Here is a 12,510-nt window from a genome sequence, read left to right on the forward strand (position 1 = left end):
ACAGCACTCACAGTACCAGGAGCACGAATTACACTAACAACAGCTGCCCTCTCCGCAGCCACATGCCATTCTGCAAGACAGAGGGGATGGACACAGAGCTCCAGATCAAAGGAGGGAATGCCCCCAGCACAGGGTATGTGGACAGAGGTTGATTTTCCTCAACATGACAGTGCCTCAGATGGCTGAGGCTTTTGCAGCAGGTCATTGCTGACATCTGCAGCCTCCTGGAACAAGACTTCCTTCCAAGATGGCCAGGTGAGCACAGCCAATAAGGTCACTACAACCCTAAATTTCTTCCCCTCCAGCTCCTTTCTGAGATCTGCTGGTGACATCTCCAGGAGCTCATTCTGCTGCCCATTAGTGCATCTCCCAGGTCACCAATGCCTTGGTTTCCAAGGCTGTCACTTATCTCTACTTTTCCATGAATGAGGCCAGTCAAACACAGAGGGTTATCGGTTTCGCTGCAGTGGCTGGAATCCTACAGTTGTAGGGAGTCATTAATTGCCCACATGTGACAATCAAGGCATCCTCAGATTAGCCAGGAGTCTTCATAAATCACAAGGAATCCCACTGCTTGTTGTTGAGACACAAGTCAGGAGTGTGATGGAATACTGTCCACTTGCCTGGATGAGTGCAGCTCCAATAACACTCAATAAGCTCGACACCACCTAAGGCAAATTAGCGCGCTTGATCGGTACCCCATCTACCACCTTAAACATTCACTTCCTCCATCACCATCTCCAGTGGCAGCAGTGTGTAGCATCTAAAAGATGCACTGCAGCAATTCATCAAGACTCCTTCGAAAGCACCTTCCAAACCCGTGACCGCTACCACCTGGAAGGGCAGCAGACGCAAGGGTACACCACCACCGGGAAGACCCACCCCATCCTGACTTGGAACTGTATCACCATTTCTTCACTGTCATTGGGTCAAAATCCTGGAACTCCGTCCCTAACAGCATTGTAGTTGTACCCACACCACATGGACTATAGCTGTTCAAGAAGGCGGCTCACCACCACCTTCTCAAGGCAATTAGGGATGTGTAATAAATGCTGGCCTTGCCAGTGACGCCCACATCCCATGAAATAAAAAAACTCCCCTTTCCTAGCCTAATGGAATTATTAAACCTTTTCCAACACTGTCTCCAGGTACGGGGCACCACAGACCTCCTGCTCACAGCCTCTGAGACTACCAACCATACCTGTTTCGTTCAGGTGGATGGCCTCTTCCTCCCTTCCAGTAGAAACAGCACACCACATACGGCCCTCACTGCCTCCAGCATGACCTCCAGGGAAGAGTCAGAGAACTAGTGGAGCAGCCATCCCACATCTTCCTTTCATGTCCTTGCCTCCACCAGCCTTCATGAGCAAGGTTTCCTGTATCCATTCTGACCCCTGCAGGGTTTCCTTTAAATAGACAGCCTTTGTTGGCAGAGTGCGGGTTGTCATCACGCCCATTCTCTGTGATTGGTCAGGAAACCCAGAAGTGGGATGCTAATGCCATAGCTGAGTTAAAGAGCCATGCCGAAGCCCACTAACAGAACCAACAGGTTCCCGACCCATTGCATGCAGATCGGTTATGATAAAATTCCATCAATGGTTTTCAAGGGGACAAAAACATCAAAGGTGAAGTAAGGGTGTGACTGAGCAGGTCAGTAACTGCAGAAATATTGTGTTGAATGGAGGGCCAAAGGTTAAACAGTTGGGGATTTGAAAGTGCAGTTGTAAGTGATTGGTGGGGTTCTAGTGATATACACAGAAAGTAATGGGGTTCAGAGGGGGAAGGGGTATGTGAGAAGAGAGATACGAGGAAGTAATCAGATATGCCTTATTGGTAATTGATACGATGGGAGTGGTGAGATAGTGAGGTAGAGTGAAAATGGGTAGGGGAGTTAATATGAAGGGAGAGATATAGGGAGGTTGGCAGGGCAGTGAACTCAGAGGAGAGAGATTATCATGAATTGAGATGGAGTTTGAAATCAGTGTATGCTTTCAGTAGCTGCAATATACTTTCTGCACTGTGGCAACCAGAAATGTACGCAGTATTCTAAGTAATTCTCATTCTATAAAACAACCTGAACTTACTCGGTGACTCAAGGAGTTCAACTCATGAGCGCCTGAGCTATTCAGGCCAGGAACAGTCAGATGTATTCGCCAGTCTGTGCAGTAATGGCACTATGGTCACAATGTGACCATACTGGGGAGGGTAAAACTCCAGCATTGTCACTCTTGTCCAGCATCCAGGGCACAGATGTTGTGTATTGGCATTGTTGGACTTAGCCTCCCAATGCTTGCTGTCAATGTTTACACATAATGAACGGTGTATCAAAGGGTGCATGAGCCCATAGAACAATAACTCAGCAAGGGACGAAAGGGGGCTAAACACATTGACAAGAAAAACAAAACCCTTCTGACTGCACGTCTAGATTTACCATTGTTGTCGAGCTTGTTGTTCCACTTCCAGCCAAACATCGACTGGTGACATGACCACGGAAAACCGAATTGGCAGAGTTGATGAAGCTAGTCTTTCCTCCTCCGATTGGTCCAATTAATAAAACACGTGCCTTTGACGCAGAGCTTCCATATGGCTTATAGTTCCTGATGTAGTCCATCAGCTCTTGTCTTCTCCTGTTAGCAAGAACATTTATATTACTGAAGATCATTATTTTTATCATCTAACTAACAGGTCTCCCTTAGCGTTACTCACAGTGAGTTGAACGATGCACTGCTTAATAACGATAGCAGCATTATTCCAATGGGGAGATTTTAATTGCCAACCAAGAATGGCCTAACATTGGGAAGACTTATGGCTGGTTCTGGGAGGGAAGGAAATCAGCCAGCTCCCTTGCGCTGGTCGTCCACCAGAGATGGGGTGGAGGGAGAGGAGGCAAACCTGAGAGAGGCCTCTGATGGCCTACAAAGCCCAGAGATTTTGTGAGGCCAAGTGTTGCACATTTGGTTCCCCCCAGAAGAGATTCTCCAAAAAATGATAAGTGGCTTCCAGCAATGTCTTTAAGGACTGAAGTGGCTCAGTGATAGGAAACAAAGGGTAGTCAACAGATGTTTTTGCACATGGAAAGCGGTTTCCAGTGGCATTTCACAGGGCTCAGTGTTGGGTCCCTTGCTGTTTGTGGTATATATTAATGATTTGGACTTAAATGTGGGAGGCATGATTAGGAAATTTGCAGATGACACAGAAATTGGCCATGTTGTTGATAGTGAAGAGGATAGCGGTAGACTTAAGGATGATATCAATGGTTTGATTGAGTGGGCAAATGGAATTCAATCTGGAGAAGTGTGAGGTACTGCATTTGGGGAGAGCAAAACGAGGGAATACACAATAAACGGGAGGATATTGAGAGAGATAGAAGAAGTAAGAGACATTGGAGTACATATCCACAGGTCCCTGAATGTGGCTGGACAGGTAGATAGAGTGGTGAAGAAGGCATGTAGAATGTTTGAAATAAAAACAGTAAGTGGTGGAAATACTCAGCAGGTCAGGCAGCATCTGTGGAGAGAGAAGCAGAGTTAACATTTCAGGTCTGTGAATAGCGACTGTTTTCCTTCATCGGACAAGGTATAAAATACAAAAGCAGGGATGCAATGCTGGAACTGTATAAAACACTGGTAAGACCACAACTGGAGTATTGCGTACAGTTCTGGTCACCACATTACAGGAATGACATAATTGCTCTGGAGAGAGTACAGAGGAAATGTGCAAGAATGTTGCCAGGGCTGGAAATTGCAGCCATGAGGAAAGGTTGGATAGGCTAGAGTTGTTTGCCTTAGAACAGAGGAGGCTGAAGGGTGATTTAATTATAAAATTATGAGGGGCCTAGATAGAGTAGACAGGAAGGACCTGTTTCCCCCAGCAGAGAGGTCATTACCAGGGGCGACAGATCTAAGGTGATTGGTACAAGGATTAGAGGGGACATGAGGGAAAACATTTTCACTCAGAGAGTAGTGGGTGTCTGGAATTAGCCCCCAGTTCGGTGGTGGAGGCAGAAACCCTCAACTCATTTAAAAGATACCTGGACCTGCACCTGAAGTGCTGTAACGTGCAAGGCTATGGACCAGGTGCTAGAAGGTGGGGTTAGATTGGGCAGCTAGTTTTTTTCAATCGGCGCAGACACGATGGGCTGAATGGCTTCTTTCTGTGCCATACTTTTCTACGGTTCTAGATTAAGCTATTCATCACCTGGTACAAACAGTTGTGGGTTTAAGCCCATTCCAGAGACTTGAGCACAAGACTCTTCAGTACAGTACGAGGGAGTGCTGCAGCATTTGAGATGTCACCCTTTTGATGAGGTGTTAACTTGAGGCTCCATTTGCCCTCTCAGGTGGACGTGAAAGATCCCATTCAAAGAAAAGCAGTGGAGTTCTCCCTGGTGCAAATTGGCTGCCTATTTCATACACTCCAACATTGACTACCTTTCAAAAGTGCTTCATTGCCTATGAAGTGCTTTGGGATGTCCTATGTTCATGAAAGCCTTTATATAAATGCAAGAAATTTGTTTCTTATAGACATGTTTTGTCAACGACGTTGCTGTCATTGACTTTTTCTGCGTCGTCTTTTGCCCACAACCTTTGAGACATTGTGGTATTGTAGCCATGGTTTCTGGGGGAGGCCGGGCGTACTACAGCATGTTCCTTCACCCTTCTCTGGGCCTTTCAGCAAAAAGAACTTTATAAATGTAAGACACCTCCCTGCCCCTGCACATAGGAGGCCAGAAATTAAAAGATTTCTTTTAAGCAGGCGGTTGTTATCATATTGAATGCTTGACCCGAAACAGGAAGTAAATGCATATTTCAAAAATAATTTTTTAAAAGGCTGTGGGAGGATGGCAGGGGATTGGGACGACAGTAAATGGGTAGTTCTTTCAGAGAGGCAGCGTAGGTGTGATTGGCAATAATTGATTTGCTATAAAAATTCTTATGATTCTATAGGAATAAAACAATCACTAAAAAAATTAAAAGCAGGAAAAGAAATTGAAGATCAATTCCATCCAGAAGGAAATGAAAAGTGAAATTAATGCAGTCAGACTAAAAAGGCATCACAACTTTAATCTGCAGCAAGTCTGCCAAGAGCGGGCGTATGTTCAACTAGAGGTGCTGGGCGCAGCCAGTTCACAACCAGACGGAAATATGGGACTGTTGGTTGGCATGCACTCTGAATGTGCTGCCTTGGGGGTGAGGGAAGTGACTGGCACCTCTGGAATTGTACCTTCAGGAGAAGGAAGGAGAAAACTAGCAAAGATAAATCAGAAAATGATCAACTTCAACCTAATCTCACTACATCAAAATGGGTTCTGAGCCCAAGCACAAAAACAGAAAGTAAAGAATGAAAAGTTAAGCTTTTAAAACACCCTTTGAGGGTTTACATTTATTTCGTCTCAGTTTTTAAAAATTACTTTTTCACCCATTAATTAAACAGAAATGCCCATTAAGAAACTTACTTTGTTGTCCATGTTATGTTTCTCCATGGAGTTCTTAACTCTGGAAAACACAGGTAAATAGAAGTCAAATTTAGTAACAATTGTGTAACTGCGCCTCATTTCATAACCATTGCTGGGAAAATGAAGAAGTCCTCACCTTCCACTCGGTAAACTTCACATTCGACAAGATTGACGTCGTTGCCAAAAAGTTCGCTCTTATCGAAACTGTAGGACTGACCAAGATTGCACGTGAGGGTGTTGTCGTTAAGCAGAAACAGAAGACTGTTTCCGAAATTGGGACCGTTATCTGAATTATTGACAACGGCAGTAGCATCTGGTTTAACTGCAAACTTTAATGACTTTCCTCCCAACACACTGGGAGTTAGTCGAAAGAGAAAAGCCTGGTTATCCACTACTCTACCACAACTATCAAAATCTGCTGTTGTGTAACCTCCAAAAATGAAACCCGACTTGTTGTAACCGACAGTTAATGTTGGTCCTTGATTATCACATTTATCGTGGAAAGATTTGGCATAGAAACCATGGACACTCGCTTTGTAAAGTAAATGTAGGTTTACTTTTCCCAGAAGTTGGGACAATCGCTTCTGATTTTCTGTTGTGAGTCGAGACTTTACCAAAGGCATACCGAAACCTGGAAAACATTTGATTCAAATCTATTTTAAATGGATTGATTTTAGGTTGCCCAGAAAATAAAAGAACTTAATGCACAAAATCCGGCAGATTCTGTACGGGACATTAAATCCCAACCCCCGCATTCCCTCCACCCGTCACTCTACCCCCACCCCTCCTCCCCGCCCCTTCCCTCTTCCCCCTCTTCCTCCCTCCCGCCCCTTCCCTCTTCCCCCCCCCTTCCCCCCCCCTTCCCCCTCCCGCCCCTTCCCTCTTCCCCCCTCCCGCCCCTTCTCTCTTGCCCCCCCGCCCCTTCCCTCTTGCCCCCCCGCCCCTTCCCTCCCCCCCCCACACCCTTCCCACTTCCCCCCCCCCGCCCCTACCCTCTTCCTCCCCTCCCGCCCCTTCCCTCCTCATCCCTCCCGCCCCCTCCCTCTTCCCCCCTCCCGCCCCTTCTCTCTTCCCCGCCCCTTTCCCTCCTCCCCCTCCCGCCCCTTCCCTCTTCCCCCCTTCCGCCCCTTCCCTCTTCCCCCCTTCCCTCTTCCCCCCCTCCTGCCCCTTGCCTCTTCACCCCCTCCCGCCCCTCCCCTCTTCTCTCCCTCCCGCCCCCCCTTCCCCCACCGCCCCCCCATTCCCTCCCACCCGCCCCCCTCTTCCCCCCTCCCGCCCCTTCCCGCTTCTCAATAGTATTTTCTACCTGGCATCTGTTGCAAGCACACTTCTTCTTTACCTTGATCTCTATCTCTTTTGTCATCCAGGGAGCTCTGGATTTGTTTACCCTACCTTTCCCCTTCGAAGGAATATACCTTGACTGTGCCCGAACTATCTCTTCTTTCAAGGTAGCCCATTGTTCAGTTACTGTTTTTCCTGCCAACCTTTGACTGCAATTTATTCATCCCAGATCCGTACTTAAGCCCATTGAAGTTGGCTTTCCCCCAGTTAATTAATCTTATTCTGGATCGCTCTTTGTCCTTTTCCATGTCAGCCAAAACCTTATGATACAATGATCACTATCCTCTAAATGTTCTCCTACGGACACTTGATCCACTTGGCCCACCTCATTCCCAAGAACCAGGTCTAGCAGTGCCTCTTTTCTCATTGGATTAAAATCATACTGCTGTAGAAAATTTTCTTGGACACACTCTCGGAACTCTTGCCCCTCACTGCCCTTTACTCTATTAGTATTCCAGTCTATGTTTGGATAATTAAAGTCCCCCATTATAACTACCCTATAATTTTTGCACCTCTCTGTAATTTCCTTACAAATTTGTTCCTCCACGCCCTTCCCACTAGCTGGTGGCCTATAAACAACACCGAGCAATGTAACCGCACCTTTTTTGTTCCTTAGCTCCAGCCAAATTGATTCTGTCCTCAACCCCTCTGGGACATCCCTTTTCTCCAGCACTGCAATGCTCTCCTTAATCAATATTGCCACCCCTCCCTCCCTTTTCCCCTTTCCTATCTTTCCTGAACACCTTGCATCTAGGAATATTTAACACCCAGTCCTGCTCTTTTTTGAGCCAGGTCTCTGTTATAGCCACAACATCATATTTCCACATGTCAATCTGCATCTGTAACTCACCAATCTAATGAGCAACACTCCATGCATTCATCGTGGTTTAGACTTTATTACTTTCTGCCTTATTCTGACCCCACCTATTGACTTACTATTCCCTACTCTAGTGCTAGCTATCTCACTCTGTATTCTGTGCACCTTGGTATTCCTCTCTGATATTTCCTCCTGGTTCCCATACCCCTGCCAAGTTAGTTTAAACTGTTCCCAATAGTACTAGCAAATCGCCTGGCAAGGAAATTCATCCCAGCTCTGTTCCCAGTGTCTTGAAGTCACTGGTGAACCTTATATTAAATTTCTCTACCATTCTCGCTTTAATTATCAGTGCTTCCTCATTTCCTCGTGCTTTTTAGTTTTGCACCCTTGCTGGTTTCTAGCACTCTGGTCCTCAGGAAATCACTCGTCTGACTTGAACATAGATCACCAATTCTTCATCATGACTGGGTCAACATTCTTGAAATCTTAACAGTACTTAACAACACTGTAGGAACATGTTCAGCACAAGAACTGCACTGAGTTAAGAAGGCAGCTCATTACCAACAGTTGCTTAACTTTGGATAAAGAATGTGACCTTGCCACGTCACCCACATCGCAAGACCGATTTTTTAAAATCATCGCCAAATACTTCATCAATCATGTTTGAGTGTCAGCAGCAACTGTCAGAAACTGCAAAATCATTTCAACATCAAAATGACTTGAGCTTCAATCTAATACAATAATTAAGTTTCAAATGGAAAAACCCAGCCTCCCCAATACCTGGCACAAAACTGGACTGGGCATACAATGGGCAAAATTTAGACAAAATTGACCTGCCTAATAGAGTATCCTGTTACATCCCTAATTTGTAAGATGCAGCAGGGAGGAAAATCAACCTTATTGAATATATATACCCTTTCAATTAATTACTTTACACACCACAATTAGGTCCTCTCACCTTCCTCATCTCCAGGGAACATAGGAACACGTATAGGCCATTCAACCCTTCAGCCTCTCCCCCCCATTTATTAGGTCAAGACTGATCTCCACCTCAATTCTCTTTACCTACCATTGCTCCATAATATTCATAAATAAAAAAAACTCTTGCATAACCAGCGTTTGGCCCGTCTCTTATCAGAGAAATGATCTCAGAATACTCACCCCTTAAATTGTCCTGCGAGATGTCTCTACAATAAAATTAGTCCAATTACTTAATGCACGGAACCATCTACTCTCACCAAGAGTAACAGATGGAACGTGGTCTATCCCACAACTACAGAAAAAAAAGTAACACGAACCAAAACCACTGAGTGTCAAAACCTGATCTCAGAAACAGAATGTTATACCTAATAGTGATTAACCACGGACAGCAAGCTTTAAACTGTTGTTGTCAATCCAAACTCCTGGCGGACTGAGACTCAGTGTTAGTTTCAGTTTCATTTCCCGCAAAACGAAACCATGAATTTGAAATTAACAACCTGCTGAGAATGCGAGCTGAAAGACTCTTCACGTTCTTGAATATAGTCGTCCCCTATAAATATGAATACACTCTTGGAACAATCTGCAGATTTTTCAAATCACATCAAAATAGTAACCTTTCCGATTTATCATAGAACAAAAGGGACGGCGCAGTGGTTAGCACCGCAGCCTCACAGCTCCAGCGACCCAGGTTCAATTCCGGGTACTGCCTGTGTGGAGTTTGCAAACTCTCCCTGTGTCTGCGTGGGTTTCCTCCGGGTGCTCTGGTTTCCTCCCACAAGCCAAAGACTTGCAGGTTGATAGGTAAATTGGCAATTGCCCCTAGTATAGGTAGGTGGTAGGGAAATATAGGGACAGGTGGGGATGTGGTAGGAATATGGAATTAGATTAGATTAGATTAGAGATACAGCACTGAAACAGGCCCTTCGGCCCACCGAGTCTGTGCTGAACATCAACCACCCATTTATACTAATCCTACACTAATCCCATATTCCTACCAAACATCCCCACCTGTCCCTATATTTCCCTACCGCCTACCTATACTAGTGACAATTTATAATGGCCAATTTACCTATCAACCTGCAAGTCTTTTGGCTTGTGGGAGGAAACCGGAGCACCCGGAGAAAACCCACGCAGACACAGGGAGAACTTGCAAACTCCGCACAGGCAGTACCCGGAATCGAACCTGGGTCCCTGGAGCTGTGAGGCTGCGGTGCTAACCACTGCGCCACTGTGCCGCCCTAGTGTAGGATTAGTATAAAATGGGTGGTTGATGGTCGGCACAGACTCGGTGGGCCGAAGGGCCTGTTTCAGTGCTGTATCTCTGAACTGAACTAAAAGAACAAAGAACAGTACAGCACAGGAACAGGCCAGTCGGCCCTCCAAGCCTGCGCCGATCTTGATGTCTAACTAAAACCTTCTGCACTTCCGGGGACCGTATCCTTCTATTCCCATCCTATTCATGTATTTGTCAAGATGCCTCTTAAATGTCATTATCGTACCTGCTTCCACCACCTCCCCCGGCAGCAAGTTCCAGGCACTCACCAGCCTCTGTGTAAAGAACTTGCCTCGCACATCCCCTCTAAACTTTGCCCCTCTCACCTTAAATTTATGTCCCCAGGTAACTGACTCTTCCACCCTGGGAAAAAGCTTCTGACTATCCACTCTGTCCATGCCGCTCATAACTTTGTAAACCTCTATCATGTCGCCCCTCCACCTCCGTCGTTCCAGTGAAAGCAATCCGAGTTTATCCAACCTCTCCTCATAGTTAATGCCCTCCAGACCAGGCAACATCCTGGTAAACCTCTTCTGTACCCTCTCCAAAGTCTTCACGTCCTTCTGGTAGTGTGGCGACCAGAATTGCACGCAATATTCTAAGTGTGGCCTAACTAAGGTTCTGTACAGCTGCAACATGACTTGCCAATTTTTATACTTTATGCCCCGACCGATGAAGGCAAGCATGCCGTATGCCTTCTTGACTACCTTATCCACCTGCGTTGCCACTTTCAGTGACCTGTGGACCTGTACGCCCAGATCTCTCTGCCTGTCAATACTCCTAAGGGTTCTGCCATTTACTGTATACCTCCCACCTGCATTAGACCTTCCAAAATGCATCACCTCACATTTGTCCGGATTAAACTCCATCTGCCATTTCTCCGTCCAATCCGATCTATATCCTGCTGTATCCTCTGACAATCGTCATCACTATCCGCAACTCCACCAACCTTTGTGTCGTCTGCAAACTTACTAATCAGACCAGCTACATTTTCCTCCAAATCATTCATATATACTACAAACAGCAAAGGTCCCAGCACTGATCCCTGCGGAACACCACTAGTCACATCCCTTCATTCAGAAAAGCACCCTTCCACTGTTACCCACTGTCTTCTATGATCGAGCCAGTTCTGTATCCATCTTGCCAGCTCACCTCTGATCCCGTGTGACTTCACTTTTTGTACCAGTCTGCCATGAGGGACCTTGTCAAAGGCTTTACTAAAGTCCATATAGATAACATCCACTGCCCTTCCTTCATCAATCATCTTTGTCACTTCCTCAAAAAACTCAATCAAATTAGTGAGGCATGACCTCCCCTTCACAAAACCATGCTGCCTCTCGCTAATAAGCTTGTTTGTTTCCAAATGGGAGTAAATCCTGTCCCGAAGAATCCTCTCTAATAATTTCCCTACCACTGATGTAAGGCTCACCAGCCTATAATTTCCTGGATTATCCTTGCCACCCTTCTTAAACAAAGGCACAACATTGGCTATTCTCCAGTCCTCTGGGACCTCACCTGTAGCCAATGAAGATGCAAAGATTTCTGTCAAGGCCCCAGCAATTTCCTCCCTTGCCTCCCTTTGTATTCTGGGGTAGATCCCATCAGGCCCTGGGGACTTATCTACCTTAATGCTTTGCAAGACACCCAACACCTCCTCCTTTTTGATAATGATATGACTGAGACTATCTACACTCCCTTCCCTAGGCTCATCATCCACCAAGTCCTTCTCTTTGGTGAATACTGATGCAAAGTACTCATTTAGTACCTCGCCCATTTCCTCTGGCTCCACACATAGATTCCCTTCTCTGTCCTTGAGCGGGCCAACCCTTTCCCTAGTTACCCTCTTGCTCTTTATATATGTATAAAAAGCCTTGGGATTATCCTTAATCCTGTTTGCCAATGACTTTTCATGACCCCTTTTAGCCCTCCTGACTCCTTGCTTAAGTTCCTTTCTCCTGTCTTTATATTCCTCAAGGGATTCGTCTGTTCCGAGCCTTCCAGCCCTTACGAATGCTTCCTTTATCTTTTTGACTAGGCTCACAATATCCCACGTTATCCAAGGTTCCCGAAACTTGCCAAACTTATCCTTCTTCCTCACAGGAACATGCTGGTCCTGGATTCTAATCAACTGGCATTTGAAAGACTCCCACATGTCAGATGTTGATTTACCCTCAAACAGCCGCACCCAATCTAAATTCTTCAGTTCCTGCCTAATATTGTTATAATTAGCCTTCCCCCAATTTAGCACCTTCACCCGAGGACTACTCTTATCCTTATCCACTAGTACCTTAAAACTTATGGAATTATGGTCACTGTTCCCGAAATGCTCCCCTACTGAAACTTCGACCACTTGGCTGGGCTCATTCCCCAATACCAGGTCCAGAATGGCCCCATCCCTATTTGGACTATTTACATATTGTTTCAAGAAGCCCTCCTGGATGCTCCTTACCAATTCTGCCCCATCTAAGCCCCTAGCAGTAAGTGAGTCCCAGTCAATATAGGGGAAGTTAAAATCACCCACCACTACAACCCTGTCACCTTTACATCTGTCTACATATCTGCTCCTCTACCTCCCGCTGGCTGTTGGGAGGCCTGTAGTAAACCCCCAACTTTGTGACTGCACCCTTCCTATTCCTGAGCTCC

General features: G+C 45.9%; 1 protein-coding gene across 5 annotated transcripts in view; it reads right to left on the reverse strand.

The window, feature by feature from the left end:
* The window catches only part of LOC137372651 (interferon-induced protein 44-like), a 34,104-nt gene extending 24,809 nt beyond the window's left edge, over positions 1 to 9,295 (reverse strand). Inside the window, exons 1-4 of one of the 5 annotated variants that reach the window (XM_068036659.1) lie at positions 9,092 to 9,295; positions 5,592 to 6,086; positions 5,456 to 5,495; positions 2,432 to 2,627 (exon numbers count right to left, since the gene is read on the reverse strand). In XM_068036659.1, coding sequence (XP_067892760.1) covers positions 2,432 to 2,627; positions 5,456 to 5,495; positions 5,592 to 6,078 — 723 coding nt within the window. In that variant the 5' untranslated portion in view covers positions 6,079 to 6,086; positions 9,092 to 9,295. The other 4 variants (XM_068036657.1, XM_068036660.1, XM_068036658.1 and 1 more) reach the window with 4 other exon arrangements.
* Between the last annotated feature and the right edge of the window lie 3,215 nt (positions 9,296 to 12,510).

This window comes from Heterodontus francisci, chromosome 8 (assembly GCF_036365525.1).
Source record: "Heterodontus francisci isolate sHetFra1 chromosome 8, sHetFra1.hap1, whole genome shotgun sequence".
NCBI classification, from domain to species: domain Eukaryota; kingdom Metazoa; phylum Chordata; class Chondrichthyes; order Heterodontiformes; family Heterodontidae; genus Heterodontus; species Heterodontus francisci.